Here is a 26,161-nt window from a genome sequence, read left to right as displayed (position 1 = left end):
GCAGCACTTCTGCCCACCACAGATGGGTGACAGGCCCTGAGCCCACGGCCACCATAAGCCATCTCCTGGGAGCTCAGCACCACAGGGCTAGGGCCATAGCCAGGCCAGGGAGCAAGTCTTGACCTTGCTGCAGGCGTGATGTCTGCTCTGCCACTTTATTCTCCACCCTGTTCTACTCTACCTGCCTCTGCTCTGTCTCGTCGTGCCCTGTCCTCTCCTAACATGTGCTGGGTAGGAGAGGTGATGGTCTTGGCTGATGGTTTGAAAAATTCTGGTGCAAAGCTTAAGAACACAGGCTCTAGAGTGAGACAGATCCAGGGTCACATACACATTATACCAGGAGCGCTGGGTAGTGGGCTGGCTCCAGGACTGTCGGGGAAATGGTTTAATTTGCCTGGAGTCTCATAAGTGCAGAAATGAGGACATTAGACTTTAAGGAACTAGAACTATGACACCACGTATCAAAATTAGTTCAGAGTGAACAGAAAATGCTTGTGGTGTCGGGCAGTGCCAAAGATTTTGAAATAAGATGCAAAGTTATATTCAGTATGATTAGAGCTCTGCAAAATTAAACCTATCTTCTGCATGGAAGAATGACTAGAAACAAATATCCCTAAGTACTAACGGGATAATTACATGTTTTTTTTATTGTTGTCTAATTTTTAAGTTTTCTTTAATGAACTCATATTACTTTTGTGATAATAAAAGTGAAAGATTAGAACGTATGTTAGTAGTTCAGCCTCAGAGAGACAGACGGTCCTCACCGGTGGGCGAAGCCCTCAGCAGGTGCACTGAGGGTGGGTGCACCCTCCCCAGGCCTCGGGGCCCAGCAGTGTCCAGGCTGGGCTCCTGGGGCGGCTGAGGTCACCCACTGAAGCCACGGCTGCCTTTTGGTCTTGTCCAGGCCTTAAGCTTGTGACCTGCGTCTGAGAGCTGCTTGGTGTGTTTTTTCCGCAGACAGAGGACTACCTGAAACGGAAGATCCGTTCCCGGCCGGAGAGATCGGAGCTGGTCAGAATGCACATTTTGGAAGGTGTGTTAGGCCGGAAGTGCCTCTTCATGCAGGCCCTCTTGCCCACTGTTTCCACCCTGCGCCACCCACGCTGCTGCTTCACTCTTCCTCGTTGCCCCCATTCCTCACAAAAACGGGGTGTGCAGTCCTCTCCCCCAGATCTGTCTCTAGCGTGATTTACTTCCACTCGTTCGTGCATTTACTCGGTATTTACTCCAGCACCTGTGCAGTACAAGCGAGGTCATCCCAGACAAACTGCGTGCCCCGCCCACACACTTCTTTCCTCGTTCTAGGGAAGGAAAGGCTTGGGCTTGAGTCTATCCATTTTTTGTTTGGTTTAGAACCCACTTTGGAGTTGGAAGAAGACTTTCCTAGTCTGAACCCTGCATGTGGCAGGAAGCCACTGAGGGGGAAGACACCGAGGCCCAGAGCAGGGAGGCAGATCATCCCCCGCAGCAAGCCCCGTCGTCTGGGCCTGCTGTGCCTAGTGACCACGGCTGGGTGTGACCACACACTGTCCTCAGTGGGGCCCCCTCCCTCTGTCCTCGTGAAACTTCACACCGGGTCCCCCACTCTGCCTGGTTCTGCTGGTCTCTGCTCCTTCCCTGGCAGGAAGGGGAGGTGCCCTGGGGTTTCAGGGCAGAGCCTGCTCACCCCTGTATCCTCCTCCACCCTCTCCCACATGCAGAGACCTCGGCTGAGCCCTCCCTCCAGGCCAAGCAGCTGAAGCTGAAGAGAGCCAGGCTGGCAGATGACCTCAATGAGAAGATTGCGCAGAGACCTGGCCCCATGGAGCTGGTGGAGAAGAATATCCTGCCCGTGGAGTCCAGCCTGAAGGAGGCCATCATTGGTGAGGAGCCAGGCCTCCCTGCGTGGACCCACGAGCCGGCGCGGGGGGAGGGCCACCAGGCTGCTTGCTCCCTAACTTCCTGCTTAGCGTGGGGCGGGGGAGCCGAGGCGTGGAGAACCATAGCCTGACAAACAGGTCATGCGAGCCAGGGTCAGTGCCCATGGCCCCATGGATCAGCGCCGTGCCAGAACAGCTAAGCCAGTAACCGAGGCCTCCATCCGCTTCCCATCTCAAAACCCAGGGGTCGCCCCTCTTTCTCAGAGAAAGTGGGTAGGTGTCAGGGTTGGTGTGCACGAGCACGTGGAGATGCCGAGAACTAGAAACCATGCCTGCTGCTCCTTTTCACTCGTGAAGCCCCCTCTTGGAGCCTGACCCTTTGCCCAGATAGTTCGCTTACAAAGGCCAACAGACCCGAGCGGTGGGCTAGGTGCACGGACCACGCCCTGCGAGGTGGACCACGCAGGGAAGTAGGCCCCAGTGGACCGAGGGCCACCCGGCCCGGCCCTGACGGTGGGGGTTGGCGTCAGAGGAGGTGAGGCCAAGGTGGGGGTGCAGGCCAAGCAGGAATTGAAGCGTCTGCGGGGGAGGAGGAACACCTGCACGTTGACCTCGAATGGGGGTGTCAGGAAGGGGCAGGGGGCGCTGCAGGGCCCTGTGGCCACGGTCAGGCGTGCGCCCCTGATCCCCTCACTGCCGCGGTGAGGGGACAGACGTGCTTCTGTAGCTGCTATGGGCCTGAGATCTGGCCTAGGAGGCAGCTGGAGTGCTCCCACCATAAGTGTGAGCTGGGTTTCTGGGCAGAGTAGGCACGGGTTGGCTCAAGGCAGGCCGGGTGGGGCCCGGGGCCCGGGTCAGCAGAGGCAGGTCTGGGCCTCACCTGCACCAGTGCAGAGGTGGGCTGAGCTGGGGGTCTCAGTACCCTCTTCCCTGCATTCCCCACCTCGCCCAGGTGTTCGTCTCGCCTGTGTCAGTGTTCAGTCGCTTAGTCGTGTCCGACTCTGCGACCCCATGGACAGCAGCACGCCAGGCTTCCCTGTCCATCACCAACTCCCAGAGTCCACCCAAACCCAGGTCTGTTGAGTCAGTGACGCCATCCAGCCTCTCATGTCAGTGTGCTCCCCCCCAAATCTCCAGCACATTCTACAGCAGCCCCTAGTTACGGCCAGTGTTTGGGCCGAGGTCAGTCTGGACTCTCCCGCCATCCCAGATCTGATAAATGTTTGCCAAGAATTGGCCGGGCGCCAGGCCTGCGCGAGCCTGGCCATCACAGACACAGAACACAGACACAGAACATACTGCTGCTGCCCTGCACGGGCTCGGCCTGATGGGAGAAGGCTGTGGTGTGTACCAGTGACTTCCGCATCTTGCTCCCGGGCACAGGTGGTGCTGCCTGCTGAGAAAGGCCCGGGCCCTGTGACTTGGGATCCGAGTCACCTGCCTTCCGGGAGCTCACAGGCTCCGCCTGGCGCAGTCCTAGCTGCCTGGGGAGGCTCGGGAAAGGGCTGTGCCATTGGCAGTGACGTTCATGATAGAGCAGCTGGCCCTGCTGTCGTGGACAGCGCAGGACAGTGGGCACGTGGCCAGGCAGCCGGGGCTCGTCCGAGCCGGACGGGGAGGGCCGTGGGGCGGGGAGGTTGCACGGCTGATGCGCATGATTGGGGTCAGCCTGGAGGTTGAGTCCGTGCACCGAGTAGAGCAGGTACTGAGGGCCATTCCAGGCGGAGGGGCAGTGTGAGCAGTGGCCTGGAGGCCTGGGAAGCCGGTGCGTTTGGTGGCGAGATCGTCACTGGTGGCTGGAGAGAAAGGGCCGTTCTCCAGCAGTGGTCACGAGCTGGAGGGGTGGGCGGGGGCAGATGTCGTCCGTTGTTCAAGAGGAGTGGGTAGGGTGGTCAGGAAGGATATTTAGGCTGAGAAGCAGGCAGGTTTAGGGCTGAGAGGATGTGTCACGGGCAGGTTGCGGAGGTGGGAAGATGGGAGGAGGAGGCGGAGGTTGGGGAGCCTGCTGAGGGTGGGGGCCCGGGAGGGGCCTTGCAGGTGGTCCCTGTCACCGCAGATTCCCCCACACACTCAGCCGCTTAACACTCACACACCTACTTCCAGTTGACCTGGAAGAGTTGTGTAAAAGCCCCAGAAGTCTTCCCCGAGCCTGGCTCCCTCAGCATCCAGGCTTCTGTCTAGCAAAGCATTGGCTGTGCCCCACAGCCTGGACCGTGAACTCCCTCAGGGCAGGACCCTGCAGTGACCCCTGGACTGAATTGGGGTGGACCCGAGGCTCCTCTGTCCACTCCCTGGTCCTGGTGGTCGCCTCTCTGGGAGTGGGAGGCCGGGGGAGGAACCTGGGCCTCGAGCGGCTGGCAGGAGGCACACGGTGGTCAGGAGGCTGTGCCCCCTCGGAGCTCCAGTCGAGGGCAGGTGAGGGGGGCCAGGAGGGTCACCCTGGCAGGTTGCGGCGAGGGGGGAGTGTAAGCTCAGGGGCATCCTGTCCAGGTTCCCGTGTCCTCGGGTCACGGCCCTGGAGGGGGAGCGCTCCAGGTTGTTCCTCTTCCTCGTCTGTGGTGTGGCCCCCACTTACCCCTGCACCTGGTTCCTCTGTGTGGACGGCGGCTCGTGCCGCGCTTCTCTTCTGACCGTGCTGGCCGCGGGGTCGTGACAGGAGTCCTGAAACACCCTGCTTGTCCGTCCCCTTTTTCCCCTCCCTCTGCGTCTGGGATTCCCACGCCAGGCCCCCCAACCCGGGCGCACAGGCCTCCAGGCCCTGCGCCCTCACAGCGGGGAGGGCGGGCGGTGGCTTCGCTGCCCCGGAGCTTTGAGAGCCACTGGCCCTGCTTCACCTGGGTGAGCAGGCGGCGCTCCTCCCCTCCTGCCCTGCCCTCCACCCGCACAACTGCCAGAAGCTAGAGTGGTCTGCTCCTGGTCTTCAGGGGGTCAGGCAGCCAGGGAGGAGCTGCACCCCCATAGCTGTTCGCGACTCCTTCAGCCCTCCTCACAGGGTCCCCGGGGTGGAAGTATAGTGCCTGCAACAGCCAGGAAACAGGAGGTGGAGGCGGCGACAGGCTTGGGAGGGAGGGCAGACATTCACCGTGAAGACCGAACACGGGTGCGTCTTGTCTTAGAGGGCAGAGGACGGGCGAAGACGGGAGGGCTGAGAGGAGCAGCCTCCAGGGTGGCGGTGCCAGGGGGCCTAGTGGGCCAGCAATCAGGCCTCTCCTGCCGAGGCAGCGCCGTGAGGGCCGGTAGGACTGGCTCTCCTGGCCTTCGCTTCGGGGCCGTGAGGATGAGCTTTCCTCCAGCTTGTTTGGGTACAAGAGGCAGGGCGGCTGCCAGTTGCCTCCTCCTGCTGCCCACGGGGCGAGAGGACAGCCTCTGGCTGGGGAACAGGGCCCTCAGCTGAAGGAGTCTCACCCGGGCCTTGGCTTTCAGTGGGCCAGGTGAACTACCCGAAGGTAGCAGACAGCTCGTCCTTCGACGAGGACAGCAGCGATGCCTTATCCCCCGAGCAGCCTGCCAGCCACGAGTCCCAGGGCTCGGTGCCGTCGCCCCTGGAAGCCCGAGTCAGCGAGCCGCCGCCCAGTGCCACCTCTGTGTCCCCCACTCAGGTGAGCTTCCTCCTCCACTCCCCATGGGCCCAGACCTGCTGGAGCAGCCCCTGCGAGGTCTCTCCTTGGGACCAGGTGGGGCAGGGAAGCCAGGAAGTGCTGCCCCGCTATCTCGGGTGGAGGGTGTCGGCAGCGGGCCTTTGGAGTTACATTTGGAGGCCTCCCTGCCGCCCTGTGTCCCCTCGTGCAGAACAGCTGCCTTTCCTGAGTGTGTGCAGGTCTGTGACACATTCTCCACATTCTGCTCCCCCTTTTCTAGTCCCCCCTCCCACCGCCACCCTGGAGGCTGCTCTTCTCAGCTTTCCTTCCTCTGCCCTCAACAGCGACCGTCAGAGGGGGTGACGGCCGCCCAACCTCCAGGCGGACCAGGCAGGGTTGCAGCACCAGCTGGAGCCTGGAGGTGGTGCAGCTTCTGGGGTGTCCTCACATCCCCATCTCTCTCCCAGGTCGTGTCTCAGCTCCCCGTGGGCCCAGAGTCCGGAGAAACGCTCTTCCTGGCAGAGCAGCCTCCTCTGCCTCCCAGCCTCACCAACGGAACCACGGTCCCTGCCGCCAAGCCCCTCCCCACCCTCATCAAGGTACAGACAGACCCCCAGCCCACTGCCCCGCGCCCCTGATGCCTCGCTGACTCCAGTGTGGGGACAGTGTTGGCAGTGGGGGTGCTCACCCTCTCCTCCTGGTCAGGGACCAGCAGAGGTCACCACGGGGCTACAGGCGGCCTGCCCACTTCCTCCGTGGACAGGGGCTGCAGTCACGGCCCCAGTGTGCTGAGCGCAGGGCAGGCTGTCACTCCTGCCCGCCCCGTGCACGGCCTCGTGAGACCTTAAGGGGATCGAGTAGCGAGATGGTGGCCCACGGTCACTGGCCAGCTGTGCTGGGAGTTCGTCTTCATTCTCTTTCTCCAAGTCCTGACGTGAAATACCTGAGGGGCCCCAGTTAGCCTCAGCCCACGAGACACCCACGGGCACTGTGCTGGACTGGGTGCTGGACCCTGAGGTTGAGTTCAGCAGCACCATGAGCCAGCGTCTGGGCCTCCCCACCCAGCTGAGCCTCCTGCCTCAGCCTCTGGGGCCTTGGCCCTGCCTGCCCCCTCCAGCCTGTGCTTCGCGCCTGCTGGGCAGGGGCCCTTCCTTCCAGCCCCACTTGCTTCTGCGCTTGACTGATTTCTGAAGTCCCTCCGCGTAGGCCCTGGCCTGGAGTCTCAGGCCACCCACGTTCTTCTCCCGATGCTCACAGCCTTGGCTGAGCCCTCTCTGTGTCTCCAGGTGCTCCTAGTCCCTTTGGGCTGGCGCCGCACCCTGGTCCTGCTCCTCCCGGCCTGCAGAGCTCGCGTGCCCCGTGGCTCCCAGCCGCTCCCTGGGCAGCCAGCCGCACCTTCCTTGTCTCCGTGGTCCGTTCCCGACTGGCCCAGACATCTGAGGTTTTCCCCCAGATTTCCTCCCCTAGACATACCCCTTGTCACAGGTCTCATGCCTGCCTCTGCCCACCTCCCCTCTGTGAGAACCGTGTGTGTGTCTTTATCTAACTTCCTCTTTTCTGGAAGCACCTCGGCCTCTGGCTCCACAGCCCCGCTGTGAACGCTCCTGCAGAGGAGCCCCAGCTACCTTTGACCGCTTGGGTCGCTCTCCTCTCTGGGTGGCTTCCCTGGACTCCCTGTCTGCCTCCCTTTCAGTGAGGTGCTCCTGGGCCATTCTCGGCCTCTTTCTTGCACCCTCGGCCTGGCTGGGCCCTCTCCGCGGGCCCCGTCCATCCTCTCGGGTGAGCTCTGGCCCCAGCGGCCCCTCTCTTTCTCCCCCTCTTTCCACACCCAGGCCACCCAACCCTCTTCCCCACCACCATGGAGGGGCTGCCGTCAGAGCGCAGAACCCTGAACCGTGTAGCTGCTCGGCTGCCGCAGCTCTGCTGCCCCTTCTTCCCCTAGTTGGTCACCTCTTTCCTCATCCTGTCAGTCCCCACAGCCCCCTAACCAGACCCCCACTGACCCCGCACAGAGTCTCCGCCCTTCCCTCTGCTGGTCTCTGTGCAGATGCTGCGAGGCCTTCTCGGTCCTGCCCAGCCCATTCCCTGCTCACGCGCCCCACTCAGCTCCACCCACCCTCACCCCAGAGGACCCTCGAGGCCCAGCAGAAGGCCGCCCTGTGTGCCAGCTGTGGGTGCACGAACAGGAGCTTTTGGAGTCTTGGGCTTGGATCTCGGCTCCTTCGTGGGCGAGATCACAGCCACTGAGTGACCTCAAGCCACTGACTGCGCTGAGCCGCTTCTTCATCTTCCAGTAGACACACCGGCTCCTGGCAAGGCAGGGTTCTCGCCAGTCTCTTTCACCCAATGTCCTGTTCCCGCTGGAAGCTCTGTGAGGAGCAGGGCATGTCACAGCACTGCGCCCCCATCAGCTCTCGCCCCCTCCCGGGCACACTCCGGGGCACCAAGGAGGCCGCTTCTTTGGGAGGGGTGTTATCTGGCAGGGCAGGGTGGATGCACAGCCCTCACGGGAGCCGCCCAGGCCCCTAACGGTGCCCTCTGTCTCACGCCCCCAGCAAAGCCAACCCAAGTCTGCCAGTGAGAAGTCACAGCGCAGCAAGAAGGCCAAGGAGCTGAAGCCAAAGGTGAAGAAGCTTAAGTACCACCAGTATATCCCCCCGGACCAAAAGCAGGACAAGGGGGCTCCTCCCATGGACTCCTCCTACGCCAAGATCCTGCAGCAGCAGCAGCTCTTCCTGCAGCTGCAGATCCTCAACCAGCAGCAGCAGCAGCAGCAGCAGCAGCACTACAACTACCAGACCATCCTGCCGGCACCGCCCAAGTAGGTGCCGCCCTGCCACCCACGGCCCCGCCTGCCCACAGGCCCCGCCCAAGTAGGTGTCGCCCCACCCACTCATAGGCCCCGCCCACGTAGGTGCCATCTTGCCGCTCATGGGCCCTGCCCACTCACAGGCCATGCCCATGGCACCCCCCCCCCCACCGCCCATAGGCTCCGCCCAAGTAGGTGCTACCCCAACTGCCCACAGGCCTCACCCAAGTAGGTTCCACCCTGCTGCTTACAGGCCCCGCCCAAGTAGGTGCTACCCCGCCCACTCAAGGCCCCACCCAAATAGGTGCCACCCCACCCGCCCACAGGCCTGGTGACCGGTGATGTGTGGGTGACCCTGGACTGGCAGGGACCCTTTGGTCCCTGTCCCATCAGAGTGGTCTGGGAGCAGGGCCCTTCCTTGTGCCCCTCTCCAGCCGGCCCAGCAGAGGCCAAGGGCGACGCCTGGCGTGGGCTCATTCCTGTGCTTTCTTCCTCTCAGGCCGGCAGGGGAGGCTCTGGGCAGCGCTGGGGGCGCCCCGACGCGCAGCCTTTCCGCTACCGGCAGCAGCTCTGGCTCGGGCGCCCCTGGACCCAGTGGGCTGGTCCGACAGAACAGCACCTCGCTGGCAGGCAAGCCGGGGGCCCTGCCCGCCAACCTGGATGACATGAAGGTAGGTGGTTATGCCCTGGTGGCCTTGGCTGCTGCCAGCCTGGCCTCTCGTGGGGCCGTCAGGTGCTTGGCGTCATGCAGGGAAGGTGGCCGGCTGGGGACTACAGCCATGGAAGGCAGAGCAGGGCTCCGGACTCTGGTCTCCTGCAGTGGAGGCACCTGGAGCCTTCCTGGAGGCTCGCCTGGCTCTGCTCATCATGGTCGTTGTCATTAAAGATGCCAGCTGGTGTTCATCCCGGGCGTGAGCTCACCGAGCACTTGTGTGCCTCTGATTTCCCAGCCTCCCATGCAGTGTGAGGAACAGGGGTGTCACCCTGGATTCAGGGTGAGCAGGCCGAGGCCTGGGGGAGGGGGTGGACAGGCTTGCCCGAGGTCACAGGCCCAGGTGGTGGTCGAGCCAGGGCTCAGGTCAGGGCTCCTCTGCAGCACTGCCCTTTCCTCATGGCTCCTGACATCTCGCTGAACCTGCTCTGTGAGTGCTGCATCCACCTAGGAGAGAGCGGCCGCACTTGGGGCACTGACCCCACTGTGTCCTGGGCCTTGGGGGTGGGAGATGCCCAGGCCTGGCCCGCGCTCTCTGCCTTGGTCAGAAGGGGGATGGATCACATTCTCCCTTGAAAGTTTGTGCCCTGGACTAGCCTGCTCCCTCCTAGTCATGACCCGGGTCCCAGCAAGACACAGCCCTTGGGCGGGGACCTGAACATGGGCCTCGGTGTCCTCAAGACCCGGCCCTCACTCCTAGCTCTGCCCACCATGACATCACCAGTATGACCCCCAGGGAGTCATTTCACTGTCCTGAGCTCAACTTTCTCATCTGTAAGATGCAGTGAGTTCACTCAAGTGTTGGTTGAGCACAGGCTGGGGCTGGAGACAACTGAGGACATGTCCTGCCCAGCCGAGGGGCGAGGACAGGGAGGAGGGGCAGCAGAAGCAGGCCTCTTTCTCCAGGGTGTGGGAGGGCTGGGGCTTGGTGTGTCTGAAGTGGCCAGTGGGGCCCAGACGGACGAGGCCCAGTGGTTGGGAGCTGGTCTTGCTCCCCGCCCCCGGCAGCCCTGACTCCCGTGCCCTTCCAGGTGGCAGAGCTGAAGCAGGAGCTGAAGTTGCGGTCACTGCCCGTCTCGGGCACCAAGACAGACCTGATTGAACGCCTGCGTGCCTACCAGGAGCAGGTCACCCCTGCCAGCCCCGGAGCGCCCAAGGCCCCCGCCACCTCCCTCCTGCCCAAGGCGGGCGAGGTGGTGGTCGCCTTCCCCACCGCCCGGCTCAGCACGGGGCCCGCCCTGGTGGCAGCGGGCCTGGCCCCGGCCGAGGTGGTGGTGGCCACGGTGACCAGCAACGGTGTGGTGAAGTTCGGCAGCACGGGCTCCACGCCGCCTGTGTCTCCCACCCCCTCGGAGCGGTCGCTGCTCAGCACAGGCGACGAGAACTCCACACCGGGGGACAGCTTTGGCGAGATGGTGACGTCCCCAGTGACCCAGCTCACGCTGCAGGCCTCGCCGCTGCAGGTCCTTGTGAAGGAGGAGGGCCTCCGCCCCGGGGCCTGCTGCCGGAGCCCGGGGGCGCGGGCCGAGCTGGAGGGCCGGGATAAGGACCAGATGCTGCAGGAAAAGGACAAGCAGATAGAGGAGCTGACGCGCATGCTCCGGCAGAAGCAGCAGCTGGTGGAGTGGCTCAGGCTGCAGCTGGAGCAGGAGAAGCGGGCCCAGCAGCCTACCCCGACCCCGGCCCCCGCCCCGCTCGCCCTGGGCCCCGCGGTGAAACAGGAGAGCAACCTGGCTAGCTGCCAGCTCAGCCGGCGGCCCCCGGGCCCCGAGCTCCCCTTCAGCCCCAGCCTCGCGGCCCCTGCCGCCCCCCACGCAGACGCCCGCGCCCTGGTGTCCCCAGCTGTGGTGGTGAAGCAGGAGGCTGTGGGGTCCGAGCCTGAGCCGGCCCCGGCCCTGGTCACTCTGGGCCCCACAGTGAAGCAGGAGAACAGCTTCACCAGCTGCCAGCTGAGCCGGCAGCCCCTAGGCCCCGAGCTCCCCTTCAGCCCCAGCCTCGCGGCCCCCGCCGCCCCCCACGCAGAGGCGTGTGCCCTTGCGCCCCCGGTCGTGGTGGTGAAGCAGGAAGCCGTGCCGCCCGAGCCTGAAGCAGCCCCGGCCCCGCAGCTGCTGCTGGGCCCACAGGGCCCCAGCCTCGTCAAGGGGGTCACACCGCCCCCACTCCTCACTGACTCCGCAGGGACCCATCTTGTCCTCACCGTGACCAAGAACACAGACAGCCCTGGCCTGGCCAGCGGGAGCCCCCAGCAGGTACCTGGGGCAGGGGGGTGCAGAATCCGCAGGAGGGCGAGAGGGCGTTCAGTGACAGTGGCCGGTTCACAGGTGCTCCCAGGGGAGCAGGTTGTGCTCATGTCCTTGGATCGTCCCCTTCAGCCCTCCCAAATGAGGGCTGCCCACTCGAGGTCACCCACGCAGGGCTGAGACTGCGTGGAAGTTGGGGAGGTTGGGGCCCCTGTGTGAGACCCCCAGCCTTGCAGGTGGAGCTGTGAGGGCCTGCCCCCGGCTGCGGCCCTTAGTGTCAGAGCTTGTTTGTGGCCCCACCAGGCGGGCCACTCCTACCCCTGCTGCAGGGTGGCGTGCACCCGGGAGGGGGGGCGGGGCCTGACGGGAGCCCCGCCCCTCCTCCCCTCAGCGAGGCCAGTCGTCCCCCAGCAAGGTGACGCTGGCCTCTGGCTCCCTGCTGCCGCCGCCCTCACAGCCCAGACCATCCACTCAGCCTGGTCCAAAGGTAAGCCTGCTTTAGGCTTTGTGTGGCCTTGCCCGGCAGGGCTTGGGGGGTGGGGCCGGTGACAGGTCCTGGGGACTCGAAAAGGGACCTGGGCCCTGAGCAGAAGCTCTGGGGAGGGGAGGGGCGGTCAGCTTGGTGCCCCTGCCTGTGCCCTGGGACCCCAGGGAGCCACTCGTCCTCGCAGGGTCAGAGGTCAGAGCCACCCCCATCCTGTATGGCTTCTTCCCCAGGGGTGTCCACGAAACTCCCCGAGAGCGCATGCATCCGCACCGACTGCTGGCCTGGGCGGAGGTGGACGCTCCCCGCCTTGCCTGCCTGGCACGGCCCCGGGCTGCCGCCCTCAGCCGGCCATGGTTCTCTGTCCTTTTCAGCCCCTGTCCCAGCCTGAGTCTCCAGCTCCCGGCCCCCCAGGCCACATGGACCTGGAGCCCCCACCCCAGCCCTTGTTTGGGACCCCTGCTTCTCAGCCGAAGAAGGAGCCGCCTGGCTACGAGGAAGCCGTGAGCCAGCAGCCCAGGCGGCAGGTAAAGAGGGTGGCCGGGGGCCCGCGGAGTGGGTGGTTACAGTCCCCCGGGTCTTGTGGGAGTGGGGCTGGCTGGCTGGAGCCAGCCTTCTGGGTCCAAGAGGCCTTGGAGAGGGGGTGTCGGGCCAGGAGAGAGGCTGCAGGAGCCTGGGCGCAGCCCGCTGGGGCCTGACTGCTGGCTTAGGGCCGGGAGGGTCTGTGCTCTGAGTCCGGCTGGGGCTCCCTGTTGTAGGTCCTCATCTTTTTCTGGTCTTTGGCCCACAGGAAAATGGCTCCTCGAGCCAGCAGATGGATGACCTGTTTGACATTCTGATTCAGAGTGGAGGTAAAGTTGAGGCCCCACGCTGCCTCTCCCCACCCTCCTGCCTGCCTCGTGTCTCTAGCCTGGGCTTGGCTGATTGGGTTTGGTTTGGTTCTTGACACAGTGCCTGGGGGGCTTGGTGAGTACTTAGGAGGCAGCAGCGTGTGAGACGCGTCCCAGAAGCTGGGCAGGGCCCCCCTGGGGGTGCATCTTCAGCACACGTTTGTTGTATCCTGAGCCACTGCACCGCGTGCCCGGCGCTGTGCCCGCAGCCCAGGGTGAGGCAGTGAGAGAGATGCCCACCTCAGCGGGGCTTGCAGCCTATTGTGGGGAAGTGATGGAGGAATAAAACAAACTGTCCTTCGGAGCGTCAAAAAAAGCAGGGGAGGCAAGGGTCCCAGGTGCGAGGGGTGGTCGGGGTCAGGGTTGCTGGGCAGGTGCTGTTCATCGCTGCAGGGCAGACTGGAGCAGGTGTGGGTGGTCCAGACACCTGGGGGCGCCAGGCTGAGACACGGGGACCCTGGGTGATGCTGGGAGCCATAGCACAGCTTCGCGTGAAGGGTGGCTCCTCTGGAAGGGCAGACTGGGAGGCTGGTGATCCAGGAGAGCGGGGTGTGAGGGGGGCCACAGGAGGGCTGAGTCCAGGAGTGTCCGCAGAGCGCCAGTTCAGTTTCCTGTGGCTTAGTTAGGTGTGTGGCCAGGGGACACGGCAGCCGGGGGCGCGGTGTTAGCAGCAGCGTGAGTGCCCGGGAGCGTGGGCGCCTCAGTCCCTAGACTGAATGGAGGGGCCACAGGGCCAGGCCAGGGGAGGTCTGGGCTGAAGGCAGGAGTCAGGGGGTTGCTGGTGTCCCGACAGCATTCAGAGCGGTGAGGCTGGGTGTGCAGAGAGGAGGAAGTGGCGGGGGGTGGGGGGTGGTGGTTCAAGCTGCTGAGGCTGACCAGGGGGCAGAAGGGGAGCTGCACCCTCATGAGGATCAAGGTCCAGGGCCGCTGAGTGCTGCTCAGGAAAGCTGAGGACCGAGACCTGGCCCCGGGCCGTGGTGGCGGCCGCCAGTGACCTCAGCCTGGACAGTGGGTTGGTGGCCAGAGCCTGCCTGAAGCCGGTTGGAGAGGCTGGGCTGTGGGAGACAGCGGGTCTAGACTGCTCTCTGCAGGGGGTCCCCCCGCAAAGGGGTGGGTATGGAAAGGAGGCGTGTTTGCCTGCTGGTGGGACGAGCTGGTGGTCTGGAGGTGAAGGAGACCCCAGGGGCGTGTCTGCGTGGGCAGAGAAAGAGGCAGCTTCTCTCCTGAGGGATTTAATTGTGTCAGTAGGAAGAGCAACAGCTTATCAGCTTGGACAGTTTAAAGTGGTGGATTTTACCTCAATTACAAAAAAATCGAGGTCACTGGTTTTGATCTCGGGGAGACTCCCTGGATTGCAGGGTCTGCAGTAGGGGCCTGGGGTGCGTTTCTAATAAAGGCGGGTGGCGCTCAGGTTCCAGGAGAGGGGCTGTGGGAAGCCGAGAAGAGACAGCAGAGGAGGAAGCTGGGGCTGTTTGCCCCCAGAGGGCCACAGGGCCGTGGAGGAGGGCGTCAGCAGCAGGGGCGCGCAGGCAAGCTGAGGGAGAGGGAGGCGGGGAGTGGGGCTGGGCGTCTGGCGCTCAGCTGGGACAGGACCTAGAGGGCCAAGGAGCAAGCCTGGTTTCTGCATTAATTTTTTTTTATTGAGATAAAATATATGTAACATGGTTTTCCATCATAATCATCTTTGAAAGGTGCAAACTCAGCAGCATGAAGTTCATTTTCATCGTTGTGCAGCCATCACTGCTCTGTTTCTAGGACTCTTGCATCATCCCGTGCTAACAGTCACCTTCACACACTAACTCCCTGTTTCCCGCCCTTTTCTGCTTCCTGTCTCTGAATTGACTGTTCTAAACCTGTGTGTGAGTGCAGTCATACACTATTTCTCCTTTTGTTTCTGGCTGGCTTCACTTAGCATAATATCCTCAAGGTTCTTCCCTGTCACAGCTTTTACCAGAATTTCTTTTGTGCTGAATAGTGTTCCATGGTGTCAGTACCAATGTGTTTATCCCTTCATCCACTTTTGGCTATTTCTGCCTTTTGGCTGTTGTGTACAACGCTGTCACGAGTGCTGGTATCTGAGTCCGTGTTTCCGTTCTTTGGGGTGCGCACCTAGAGGTGGGGCTGCCGGATCAGTCATGCTGTGCTTTTCACGTGTGAGGGACTGCAGGACTGCTTTCCACACAGCTGCACTATTTTCATTCACACCAGCCACTCACAAGGGTTCCCGCTGGTCCACATCCTTGCCAACACTCACTTTCAAATTTTTGTCTTTCCCTGATGATGACTAGTGTTGAGCATCTTGGCTTCCCTGGTGGCTCAGCGGTTAAAGCGCCTGCCTGGAATGTGGGAGACCGGGGTTCAATCCCTGGGAAAATTCCCTGGAGAAGGAATTGGCAGCCCACTCCAGTATTCTTGCCTGGAGAATCCCATGGAGGGAGGAGCCTGGTGGGCTACAGTCCATGGGGTCACAAAGAGTCGGACACGACTGAGTGACTTCACTTTTCACTTTTTCATGTGCTTACAGCCGCCTGTTATATGCTGGAGAAATGTCTTGATTTCTTGGTCCGTTTTCCAGTTGGGTTTTGTTGCGTTCTAAGAGTTATTCTGGATATCAGTCACCTACCCAGATACACGGTTTGCAGATTTTTCTCCCATTCCAGGGCTTGTCTTTTCACTTAACTTTTTTGAAGTATAGTTGCTGTATGGTCTTTTCATTCTCAATAGTGATCTTTGATGTACAAAGTTTTAAGTTTTTATGTAGGCCAGTTTATTTTTTCTTTGCCTGTGCCTTTGGTGTTACAACCAAGAAATCACTACTGACTTCAGTGTCACAAAGATGTTCCCTTTTCTTCTTTTATAGTTTTGGCTCCTAAATCTAGATCTTTGCCCCATTTTGAATCAATATTTGTACGTGCTATAAGGGGAAGCTCCAATTGCAGGTCACACTCAGGCTGGCTTCTGACGCCCCTTTGCTTTCTCGATTGGCAGAGATCTCAGCGGATTTCAAGGAGCCAGGGAAAGAGAAGGCGCCCCCGACAGCAGCCTGCAGCTCGCCCCTGGCCGCCCAGCCCTCGCCCGCGGCCGAGCTCCCTCAGGCCGCCCCGCCGCCTTCGGGCTCGCCGGCCCTGCCTGGGCGCCTGGAGGACTTCCTGGAGAGCAGCACAGGGCTGCCGCTGCTGACTGGCGGGCACGAGGGGCCGGAGCCCCTCTCCCTCATTGACGACCTCCACAGCCAGATGCTGAGCAGCTCCGCCATCCTGGACCACCCCCCATCCCCCATGGACACCTCGGAATTGCACTTTGCGCCTGAGCCCAGTGGTGTGGGCCTGGACTTGGCCGACGGGCACCTGGACAGCATGGACTGGCTGGAGCTGTCCTCGGGCGGGCCGGTGCTCAGCCTGGCCCCGCTCAGCACCACGGCCCCCAGCCTCTTCTCCACGGACTTCCTCGACGGCCACGACTTGCAGCTGCACTGGGACTCCTGCTTGTAGTTCCGGGGGGTGGGAGGGCTAGAGGCCCCGAGAACTCTGGGGCGCCCGGCACTTTCCAGCCCCATCCCGCCCCTCCGTGAGGCCGGAAGTCCTGACAATCACAGGCCCTGCCCGCTCCAGGGAGGCGGTGCTGGGACCCACCCCGGGCTCCGGGAGGCCTGCATGGGCCGGGCTCCTATTTGACGACCTTCTGTGAGGTCCGGGTGCACTTGTTGGCTGCGGTCTGCTCAGGAGGCGAGGCCCGGGGCTGAGGCAGAGCCAGGGCCCGCGTGTCCTCTTCCCCCGAGGGGGCACGAGCTAGGCCTCTACCTCACCATCCTCGCGGCGCCAACACCAGCGTCCCAGGCTTCCCGGGAGGGGCTCCCTGCATCTTAGTGTCTTGGTGTAGTGCAGCCATGTGTGGTTGGTGGCAGTTTCTGTACAGGTGTACATACCTCTGTTATATATCGCCATACGTATACACATATCTCGGCGGGGGCGGCCACATCCACCCCCGCCTGGAGACCACCGCTCCCAGGGCCGGGCGGGGCTCACCGCGGTCCCGCCCATCACTTGTGTTTGACGTGTAGCCACCTCGCCACAGCCTGAGCCCCACCCTCCTGCTTCCTGCTCCTTATCAGTGCCACGAGGGCGGGGTGCTTCCTGCCCACATTCCGTCTGCTGCCTCACTGCAGCCACCACGGCCCTGGCGGGGGAGCCCGGGGCGGCCCTCAGGCTCTGGCCACCGCCTCCTGCCCCTCACGGTCATCCACGGGACGAGGGGTGGCGTCACCAAAACCGGAGGTGGGACAGCTGTGTGAACTTTTTAAAATAAAAACAAAAACACCTCTTGCTGGTCCATCTCGTTCAATCCACGTTAGACGAGACATGGGTGGTAGGGCTGGGCCCAGGTGTCCACACTGTGACCCTGACACCACTTCCCAGCCCTGCCTGGATGGGAGACGGGGAGGTGCTTTCTCAAAGACAAGAGTTTATTTATAAATCACGGAGGCCCAGGAGCCTTCAGCCACCCCACCCTCTTCCTGAGCAAAACCTGACAGCCCAGAGTTGGCGTGCCACCCCGTCACGAAGTTTTTGGTTGGCACCATGGAGCTGGGCCCAGGGCCTCTGTAAAGACGCTGGCAGGACAGGGCCCTGCTCCAGCCCTGGGGGGACCTGGCAAAGCTGGGCACCCCCGCCTGTTCCTGCCACCCTCTGCCCTCCTCTGCCACTCTGACCCCCCCCACCACGGTGCCCAGTCAGAACTCTGGAGCCTGTCCTCCCCTCGACCCTGCAGCTCGGGGCTGGCAGTTCTCTCCTCGCTTTGCGGGGGGGGGGGGGGGGGGGGGGGGCGCGGTGGGCGGTGCCTGGGTGAGACGGGGCCCCTGGAGGAGCACGTCACCCGTCGATGTCCCAGCTGAAGAGGTGGTGCTTCACCAGCATGTCCTGGACGCCCTCCTTTAAGGGCTTCTTCTCCTCCTGCACGAGACAGCCCTCCTGTCATAGCTGCTGGGCACACGGCGAGGAAGCCAGGTGGCAGGGCCAGGGTGGTCGTTGCAGGTGGCGCCAGCACTCAGGGCCCCCCCGAGGCCTCAGCCACCCAGAAATGCTTGGGGGAGGCGGCCCCCGGCACTGATGCCAGCCTGCCCACCCGCTACAGTCCCCTGGGAGGCAGGCCCCACTACCCACCTCTCTCTTTGCAGGAAGCTCCCAGTCCTGGGAGAGGCTGAAAGCGAAGCAGCAGAGGACCCTGGAGAGCGAAGGGGGGCTGTCAGACGCTGGCAAGGCTCAGCACCCCCCGGCCCACCCTCACCCCCGGGCTGGGCCTGCAGGAGCCCAGGGTCTCCTCACCGCAGCTCGCACTTGATCTGGACCCAGCCGGGGCTGCGCAGGAAGGACCAGGGCTGGTACCACTTCTCCACGGTGGGCAGGCTGGAGCAGAGCACCTCCAGCCACAGGTGCAGCACCTGCTCGCTAGGGGCAGGGAGGGCACCTGCTCAGAGGCCCGCGCCCCCGACCCCTCGCCGCCCCTCCTGCGTCTGAGGCTCCATCACCACCTCCCTCAGCCCTGCTGGTCGCTCAGCCTGTGACACGCCTGCTCGCTGGCCAGCAGCCCCACGGCATGCTCTGAGCTCATCGCGGGGGGGGGCTCCCGCCCCCAGGTCAGCGCAGCCTGGACGCCGCCCCTCTGCCTCGTGGCAAGTCCAGAAACCCCACGCTCAGCCTGGCCCACCCGAGGCCGGCATCCCTCAGCCTGCAGCCAGGTCCCTGGTGAGCCCTGACCGCTCACCTCACTGGAACCAGTGCTTCACCAGCCCCAGTGCCCCTCCCTGCCAAGCGGTTGCTGGTCTCACACTGGAGGACGATCTTCGGGAGCCACCCTGGCCGCCACCCACCTCCATCCGCCCAGCTCAGCCCCGCCCCCCGTGAGGGCACTCACACACACAGCCCCCGCTCACAGGGGCGCACACACTCACTTGAGCCCCACGCAGATGAGGGAGCGGAGCTTCACATCCATTTGTGCGTGAGCAGCGTCGTGGGTCACGTTAACAGACTGCACAGCCTGGGGGGCACAGCGGTCACTCAGGTGTCCCCAGCTGCCCACCCTAGAGGCCGGTCCGCCCGCGGCCCCCTTACCCGGTAGAGCAGCTCCTCTGGGGTCAGGACTTTGCCATCTTCATCCAACCTGAGGGGGGACCAGAGCTGCCCACACCGCCCTGGTGGGCTCGGGCCACGCCCTCCCTCCATCCCGGCCCCAGGCTGCTGGGAGGGCAACCTGCAGGAGGACGCAGTAGCCAGGTTACCTGTACGTCTTGCACAGCACCAGGCGCGAGTACACGGAGTCGAAGTCTCTCTCGACCTCCCGGCCCGCTGCCTGGGGGCACAGTGAGTGTCAGCGACCCGAGGGTAGATACCAGGTCAGAGCCACAGAGCCCAGCTGAGCAGGTCACCTCCCCACCAGCTCCACGGGGTCCGGACACTCACCTCCTCGATGAACAGCCAGGGGTGGCAGGCACCCCCGAGCAGTGAAGGCTTCTTCAGTCCGTGTTCAAACAGGGCCTTGAGGGCCGGGCAGAGGGTCCCTCGCACGAGGTCTGTGACCCCCTCCGTCACAGCATCGTCCCCCGCGATGGAGTACTGAGGGGGGAGGACGGGGTCTGAGGGCCCCAGCCAGCCCCTCCTCATCCTCACAAGCGCTCCACACGCCCAGGGGGACAGCCTGGGGCCAGGAGGGCGCCAGCCTTGGGGTAGAAGGGGCACGGCCCCCGGGGACAGGCCCACCTCGCGTGTGCGCTCACCTCCTTGCTCCGCTCATCCAGGACTTCCACGAACTTGGCTGGAAACCAGCCTGGGGGAGAAGCAGAGCCTGTGAGGCATGTGGCTCTGCATCCTGAGGTCTCCCACCCGCCACGGGGCTGAGGACACAGGCGACAGAGACACTGAGCAAACCCAAAGCCGCCGCAGCTTCACGGCCTGGCCCGCCCTCCCGCCGGCCCGGCACGACACGGACCAGACGGAGGCCTCACCTCTCAGGCCGTTCAGCTCGCCCACCCAGCAGTGCTCGTCCTTCTGAGAGACGATCTGCCAAGGAAAAGTGTGGGAAGCTCGGCTCCGGCTGCCCGGCTTTGTCCTGGGTCAGAGCTCTGGCCAGGCGAGGGCTTGGCCACCCCACCCGCTGCCAAGGGAAGGCGCCCACTCCCCACTCACCGTGATGATGTCGTTCTTGCGGAAGCCCAGCTCGTCGTCGTCATGGCGCTCGAAGTCCAGCAGGGCCCTGGCTCGGCGCGGGTGGCCGCGCGAGCAGGCCACGTAGCTCTCGTGGTCCCGCTGGTGGCTCTCCATGCTGTAGTCCGGGGTCAGCTCCTGCCAGGGCGGCAGAAAGGCCACTGCTCAGGCCAGGGCCAGGGCAGCGAGGCCCCGGTCAAGCCCTGCACCCAGGGCTGGGCCCCAAGACTCACCACATTGCAGTTCTTGGGGTCCGTGCACTGGAAGTGGCGGGCCACACGCAAGATGGCTTCCCGAAGGTCAGCCACCAGCTCCGTCTGCTTGATGTTCTTGGCCTTCATTGCCTCCAGGTCATCCTCCCCTGCGAGGCCCAGAGACCAATGGCAGTCGTGGCCGTGCCCCATCCCGACTCCAGGGAAGCGCAGAGTCCACGTGGGGTGTGAGTCTGACCACCCCCATCACCCCACTTTCAGAGCCCAGCCCAGCACCTGGCCACAAGCATGGAGCTCTCACCGAAGAGCAGCGATGTGATGCCAGACTTCCTCCGCTGAGTCCTGCGGCGGACCACCTGTGGGCACGAAGTCAGGTCAGCGAGGCTGGGCACCGGGCACCCAGCACCCAGACCACCTGTGGGCACGAAGTCAGGTCAGCAGGGCTGGGCATCCAGCACCCAGACCACCTGTGGGCACGAAGTCAGGTCAGCGGGGCTGGGCACCCAGCACCCAGATGGCACCCCAGCACAGGAGGAGGCCCGGCCAGCATCTCACTCACGCTGCCTTCTCTGACGTGGCCTCTGACGCCAGCTCTGAGGGTCAGATCAAGCCTGGGTCTATCCTATGCCCAAAGAGGGTAGCTCTTGGCAGAGACGTGCCAAGGCCAAAGCGGTGGTCCCTCCACAGCGGTGGTCCGGCCAGGCTGGGCCCTGGGAGCTGAGGGGCAGAGGTGAGCGTGGCCTCCTCCCTCCCACGCCCACCTGAGAGAGGCCGGTGGTGGCAGGGGCGCCCAGGAGCTGGCCCTGGTCGGCCAGGAGGTAGGCCAGGTGCTTGCGGCGCTGGGTCTCCACGGCCACGGCAGTGAGCGAGCCCGCCAGCCGCATGGCCTCCGCCAGCAGCAGGTCCGCGTCCTCCAGCTGTGACGGGATGTCTGACAGCGTGTTGAAGATGGAGGCCGAGTTCTCCGACTGGATCAGCTCGTCCTCCTGGGCCGGGCAAAGGGCGGGCGTCACCGCCTGGCGGACCCGAGCCACCAGGGAGACTTCCCTGCACGGTCAAGCTGAGCACAAGGAGGCCCTGCCCCTGAGAGACACCCCCGCTCCCCGGATGGGCCGGTGCACAGGCCGCAGGAGGCCGCGACCTGGACCGGGGAGGTGGAGGGCTGGCCCTGCGGGGCTGCCAAGAAGCCACCTCTGACGCCGGGGCTGGGCTGTCACCTTGAGGCGCAGCATGCCCAACGTGGCCTGGAACAGCACCAGGGAGCCCTCGTAGAAAAACAGGTCCCAGAGTCGCAGCAGCAGGCGGATGTGCACCACGCTGGCGAAGGCCGTGAGGAACCAGTGCAGCGTGATGAGCGACAGCTCTGCGGACACACGGCGGGGCAGGGGTGGTGGGCGCACGGCCGCCAGAACGGGGTGTCCCCCAGGCCCGCGAGCCGTGGAGGAGGCGGGGTGGCAGAGAGCAAGAGAGCTGCGCAGGGGGGCACGCCCCCTTCTCCCTCCCGAGCTGCCAGGTGCCGTGCTCGGCCACGTCCCAAGGCCTCAGACCTGCAGAACCTAAGCCCAAGCTGGGACCACGGGATCCAGAGCAGAGGCGGGTCGGGCCCTCACCAATGTCGTGCTCCTGGAGCAGCCTGTCCAGGCGAGGCAAGTACTGGACGATGAGGTGCCGCAGGACACGCTGGTCCGTCTGCACGCCCAGCAGGGTGGTGCTGAAGTAGGAGGCAGGGAGCAGGTCCTCGATGATGGCGCACATCATCCAGAAGGCGTCATCCTCCTCCAGGAAGAGCAGGAGGCAGGCAGCCACCTGGCAGGGCAGGGGGACGAGAGGCATCTACCCGGGTCTCCACACACTGTCGGGGGGACCCATCAGAGTAAGGTGGCCTCTGTGGGCGTCATGCCACAGACCATGTGCCCGCCTCAGGCACCTGGTGGCCCTCTCCCTCCTCCCGACGCCCCCGCCACTCTCTCCTTCCCGCCTCCCACCCCAATGATGAGGTGGGTCACCCCGGGCTGTGCTCACCATGCCCGTGCCCTGGCAGTAGCCGATCTCCGGGTAGAGCCAGGCCAGTGCTCGGAGCACCCTGCGCAGGCGGGGCACCCCGACGCCGCTCACGTGGGCGAAGCAGGCATTGCTGGGCATGGTGCGGAGCAGGTCCTTCTCGATCTGCCAGCAGCCCGCCCACAACAAGAGCCCATGAGGCGCAGCTGCAGCGGCACAGCCTCCGCACCCCCGACACCGAGACCCCCGGGGAGGAGGCCAGGGACCCCTGTGTGGGGCAAACCTCAGGTTGGCTTCTCTCCCAGGAAGAGGGGGTCCTCAGGCTCTGGGTCAAAGTTAACCCTCCTCCCTTGGGGATGAGAGCCCAGCTGGTGTGCAGCTGAGGCCACGTGGTTCACGGGGATCTTCTCAACAAAACTACAGAAGCCTGGGGCTTGAGCCAGAGCTATGGAATGAGAATCTCTGGAAAGAAGCCTGGAAACCTGCATTTAAAGTCTCCAGGGGACCCTAATATGCACCAGGTATGGTGACCTTTCTGACTATTCCCCCAACCCCTAGAGCAACCACGGGAGAAGCTGGCTCCAGGCACAGGTGTCGGGGTGAAAGGACTACCCAGGGCTGCCTCCTGGCCCCCGAGCTCTCCTGGGCCAACCCTGAGGGGCCTCCCCCGACTCTTTGCCCCCCACCACAGGGCCTCACCTGCTTGGCAGCAATGGTCTCATCGTTGGAGCTGTTCTTCACAATCTCCCGGTAGGACAGTTCGGAGTTCCTCTTCTTCTGCAGGGCCCCAGACAGCCGCATCCACAGCTGAGGAGGGGGCACGGCACTCAGTGCCCGTGGGGCCCCAGTGCCCATGGCCTCCGTGGGCCCCCGCCTCACCTGTGGCCTCATGCTGTGGGGGACCCCGGCCAGCACCAGGGAGCGGAGCTTCTCCGAGCGTGGCAGGGAGACAGCAATCTTGTCCCAGGTGAGGTCCCCCACGTCGTGGTTGTGGGTGAACTCCAGGTGGGCCTGCCAGCGCAGCCTCTGGGGCGGGTCCTCCAGCAGCTGGCCGGAATAGGGGATGCCATGTGCGTCTGTGGGGAGGGGGACAGCAACCTCGCTGTCTGTGCTCTGAGAGCAGAGGGCCAGGCTCGGGGTCCACTGCCAAGAGCTCACTGCTGAAACCCAGGGTACTCTTTCCAGTCACTTCCCTGGCACTTCCCTGGCACCCTGAACAGCAAATCTGCACTCTTCACTGTCTCCCCCAAACCAGACCCATGAGCCCACCGTCCCTGCTCCCTAGGTGTTCACCCTTCTGGCCTGAAAATCCTGCTGGCCTCGTCTTTGTCGAGGATCAATAAACATCTAAACACTGTCCCCGTCAGGATACAGAATACTCCCATCATACTAGAAAGTTCCGTGTTCCTCTCAGGCGCAGCTTTTAACTCACAAATACCTGCCTATGAACCAGACAACAACGAAGACTCGTCAGAACTGGAAATGTGCGTGACCTGCAGACAGCTGGGTCTCAGTCAGTTATCTGGTTGGTGGCAGGCCACCCTGGGTTCTGGCAGACGGCCTCCCAAGCGCCCATGTGGCAACCGACAGCAGCAAGCAGTGGGGATAGCCTGGGGTTCACTTACAGAAGACCGGTCACAGATACACAATGACCAGCCCGTTGCGATGGGTCAGTACACAGTCACAGAAAATATTCTTTAAAGAATATCTTAACTGACAGACAAAATGCTCATGGAATAAGGTGAAGAGATATAAGAACAATATAAAAACATGTATATGATACCATCTTAGTTATGAAAGGTACAGACGGATACTCACAAAGCCAGGAGAAAAACACACTGAAATGTCAGCAGTTATCTGCAGGTTGTAGGATTACGGATTGTTTTAATCTTTACATATTGATGTATTTTTAAAATTCTTTATAATGAACATTATTGCTTTTATTATCATATTACGATCAATAAAATTAATCTTAAAAACAAAAACGGGGAATTCCTGGTGGTCCAGTGGCTAGGACTGAGCACTTTCATTGCCAAGGGCCTGAGTTCAATCCCTGGTTGGGGAACTAAGAATCCACAAGCTGTGCAGAGTAGCAAAGAAAAGAAAAAAGGGAACCTCACCCCCCTCCAAAACCAAAAATATCCTGGAGAACTCCATATACTTGTAATAGCATCAGCATCAGATGTGGCTTTGTCCATGATTCTAGAACATCGGGGCGAAACATCCAGAGCCCGAGGCCACCATAGTGTCATCGGCCACAGAGCTGGTGCTCCCCAACAAGGACTGGGGCAGGTTACCCCCGAGGGGCTCAGTCTCACCTTCCTTGTCCACGCGGAACCCGAACTCATCATAACGGAACTCTGGCTGCTCCACGGTGGCCTCCTCCTAGAGCCGGGGGCGGGAAGGTCAGCACCGCTGCGCTCCTCCCAGCCTCCCCTGAAGCCTCCTGTGGTCATCTCTCAGCTACGGGGCCAACGACCCTCTCGAATTCTCCCCGCATTTTCCTCAGAGGTCAAAGATAATAAGGTCAAGAAACACATTTTATGTGTTTTCATGTCCCCATAATACCGAGAGCAGAGGTCATACTTTTTCTCCAACCTAATGGTTGATTCACAGAGGATGTGGAGCTAAGAAGCTGTCTCTGGGGCCCCATGTGAATACAGGGGAGCGGCTCCCCTCCCAGGACACCTGCAGCAGGTGGTGGCCCCCCGGGCACCCCAGCGTGGGGCAGAGCTGCTGAGCCTGCTGTACCTGCGCGTACTTGGCCAGGATCTCCTGGGGCCACATACTCGGAGTCAGGGCTGAGAAGGGGCCATTGGCAGAAGGTACGTGACTTCCTAAAAGCAGGGAAGACCAGGAATAGGAGATAAACATAATGCAGAGTATTCAGGGGGGAAATTCAAGTTGAGACATCCCTCCTCTACCCCCACCCCCCACCATTAAAGGACTGGACCATCCAGAGTGGGATGGACGGGGGAGGGGAGAAAGCTAGCAACGTGCAACTTTTGGAGGCAGTTACAGGAGACCAGCGGTGTGCTCCAGACGGAACCGGACCCCCTCCCCGGCTCTCCTTCCACCTGCGTGTGAGCACTGCAGGGAGAGGGGGACAGGGACTCGGGGAAACTGAGGAGACAGTGGCAGTAACCCTCCCAGAGACCTGTCAGAAGACTTCCTCCTTCCTCCACCTCTGACCTGGACAGTCCACGTGACCCTCAAAGGTCCATGGGAAACAAGCTGGCTTCCCTCCCACCAGGAAGATCCTCTTGGGTAAGACTCCCTTCCCCCTGGAGGGCCTGTCACCCCATTTCCAAGCCAGGCCCCTGCCTCCCACCTGACATTGTGCAGAGAGGACAGGAGAATCTTCTGCAGATCCAGACTAGGGTTTCCTAGCCTAGTGTCTCAGAGCTGGGAGGCTCCTCAAGTGTCATCTGGTCCAGAAACATCTGCTTGGGCAGGAGTGCAAAGGGGAAAGTCATCCACCGCAGCCCCTCTGCAGGGGGTCCTTTCTGTGCGTAGGCTGATACACTGGTCCAGGGCGGTGGCAAGGTAAATGTTTGACAGGGAAAGAAAAGTCTCACTTGAAAGAAAAAGTCTACTGTTCTCAACATTTCGTCCAAGAGGAAAACACTGTGAAGAAGCTATGAAACTTGTTCTCAACAGCTCTGCGGGCCAAGAGGAGAGCCTGCTCAGTCCCTGCACTCCTAAGGCTGGAGAGGACCACACAGACAGACGTCCTGATGCTCTACGCTCAAGCAAACATTCCTAAAACAGAAAACAAAAACCAGACACCGCCGAAACTTCCGTGAATAGGTTCCTCCGAGCCAGAATTTTTGAGGAATCACTTAGAACACGTCTGAGTCAGTACCTCCACTCACCTGACTCTGGCGTTTCCACTTCATCCACCACACTTTCCAGCACCTCACGGCTGGAAAACTATGAAGTTGCAATCTAACTAAATCTCCTGTTATTGTTTAAACCCTTGCCTTTCTCTTTTTGTCCTCGTAAAAAAGTGACTCAACATTAAAAAGACAAATAGCCCAATTTTTAAAAACAGGCTTAAGATCTGAAAAGACATTTCTCCAAAGAACAGATGTTAAGTAGCCAGTGAGCATGTACAAAGATGTTCAACATCATTAGTCACCAGGAAAATGCACATCAGAACCACAGTGAGAGACCACGT

The 26,161-nt window shown here is 62.3% G+C and overlaps 2 protein-coding genes across 4 annotated transcripts in view; one reads left to right on the top strand and one right to left on the bottom strand.

Annotated features, from left to right (window-relative positions):
* MRTFA (myocardin related transcription factor A) overlaps positions 1–16,891 on the top strand; it is a 175,934-nt gene extending 159,043 nt beyond the window's left edge. For both annotated transcript variants that reach the window (XM_061418616.1, XM_061418615.1), the window contains 11 exons: positions 958–1,033; positions 1,701–1,862; positions 5,283–5,458; positions 5,905–6,036; positions 7,993–8,258; positions 8,746–8,917; positions 9,990–11,207; positions 11,590–11,685; positions 12,057–12,209; positions 12,473–12,533; positions 15,561–16,891. In XM_061418616.1, coding sequence (XP_061274600.1) covers positions 958–1,033; positions 1,701–1,862; positions 5,283–5,458; positions 5,905–6,036; positions 7,993–8,258; positions 8,746–8,917; positions 9,990–11,207; positions 11,590–11,685; positions 12,057–12,209; positions 12,473–12,533; positions 15,561–16,063 — 3,015 coding nt within the window. In that variant the 3' untranslated portion in view covers positions 16,064–16,891. The remainder of the gene's footprint in view (positions 1–957; positions 1,034–1,700; positions 1,863–5,282; positions 5,459–5,904; positions 6,037–7,992; positions 8,259–8,745; positions 8,918–9,989; positions 11,208–11,589; positions 11,686–12,056; positions 12,210–12,472; positions 12,534–15,560) is intronic.
* A 122-nt stretch (positions 16,892–17,013) lies between these two features.
* SGSM3 (small G protein signaling modulator 3) overlaps positions 17,014–26,161 on the bottom strand; it is a 34,100-nt gene continuing 24,952 nt past the window's right edge. The window contains exons 2-22 of one of the 2 annotated variants that reach the window (XM_061418617.1): positions 25,313–25,424; positions 24,733–24,818; positions 24,300–24,366; positions 22,861–23,057; positions 22,681–22,788; positions 22,003–22,146; positions 21,591–21,786; positions 21,198–21,343; positions 20,742–20,966; positions 20,282–20,336; positions 20,002–20,129; positions 19,751–19,906; positions 19,570–19,624; positions 19,342–19,391; positions 19,028–19,180; positions 18,847–18,917; positions 18,680–18,728; positions 18,520–18,605; positions 17,894–18,016; positions 17,732–17,792; positions 17,014–17,521 (exon numbers count right to left, since the gene is read on the bottom strand). In XM_061418617.1, the coding sequence (XP_061274601.1) occupies positions 17,441–17,521; positions 17,732–17,792; positions 17,894–18,016; positions 18,520–18,605; positions 18,680–18,728; positions 18,847–18,917; positions 19,028–19,180; positions 19,342–19,391; positions 19,570–19,624; positions 19,751–19,906; positions 20,002–20,129; positions 20,282–20,336; positions 20,742–20,966; positions 21,198–21,343; positions 21,591–21,786; positions 22,003–22,146; positions 22,681–22,788; positions 22,861–23,057; positions 24,300–24,366; positions 24,733–24,818; positions 25,313–25,319 (2,244 nt within the window). In that variant the 5' untranslated portion in view covers positions 25,320–25,424 and the 3' untranslated portion in view covers positions 17,014–17,440. Of the gene's footprint in view, positions 17,549–17,731; positions 17,793–17,893; positions 18,017–18,519; positions 18,606–18,679; positions 18,729–18,846; positions 18,918–19,027; positions 19,181–19,341; positions 19,392–19,569; positions 19,625–19,750; positions 19,907–20,001; positions 20,130–20,281; positions 20,337–20,741; positions 20,967–21,197; positions 21,344–21,590; positions 21,787–22,002; positions 22,147–22,680; positions 22,789–22,860; positions 23,058–24,299; positions 24,367–24,732; positions 24,819–25,312; positions 25,425–26,161 lie in introns of both variants that reach the window. The other variant, XM_061418618.1, reaches the window with a different exon arrangement.

This window comes from Bos javanicus, chromosome 5 (genome assembly GCF_032452875.1).
Source record: "Bos javanicus breed banteng chromosome 5, ARS-OSU_banteng_1.0, whole genome shotgun sequence".
Classification (NCBI taxonomy): domain Eukaryota; kingdom Metazoa; phylum Chordata; class Mammalia; order Artiodactyla; family Bovidae; genus Bos; species Bos javanicus.
This window is presented reverse-complemented; position numbering and strand designations above follow the sequence as displayed.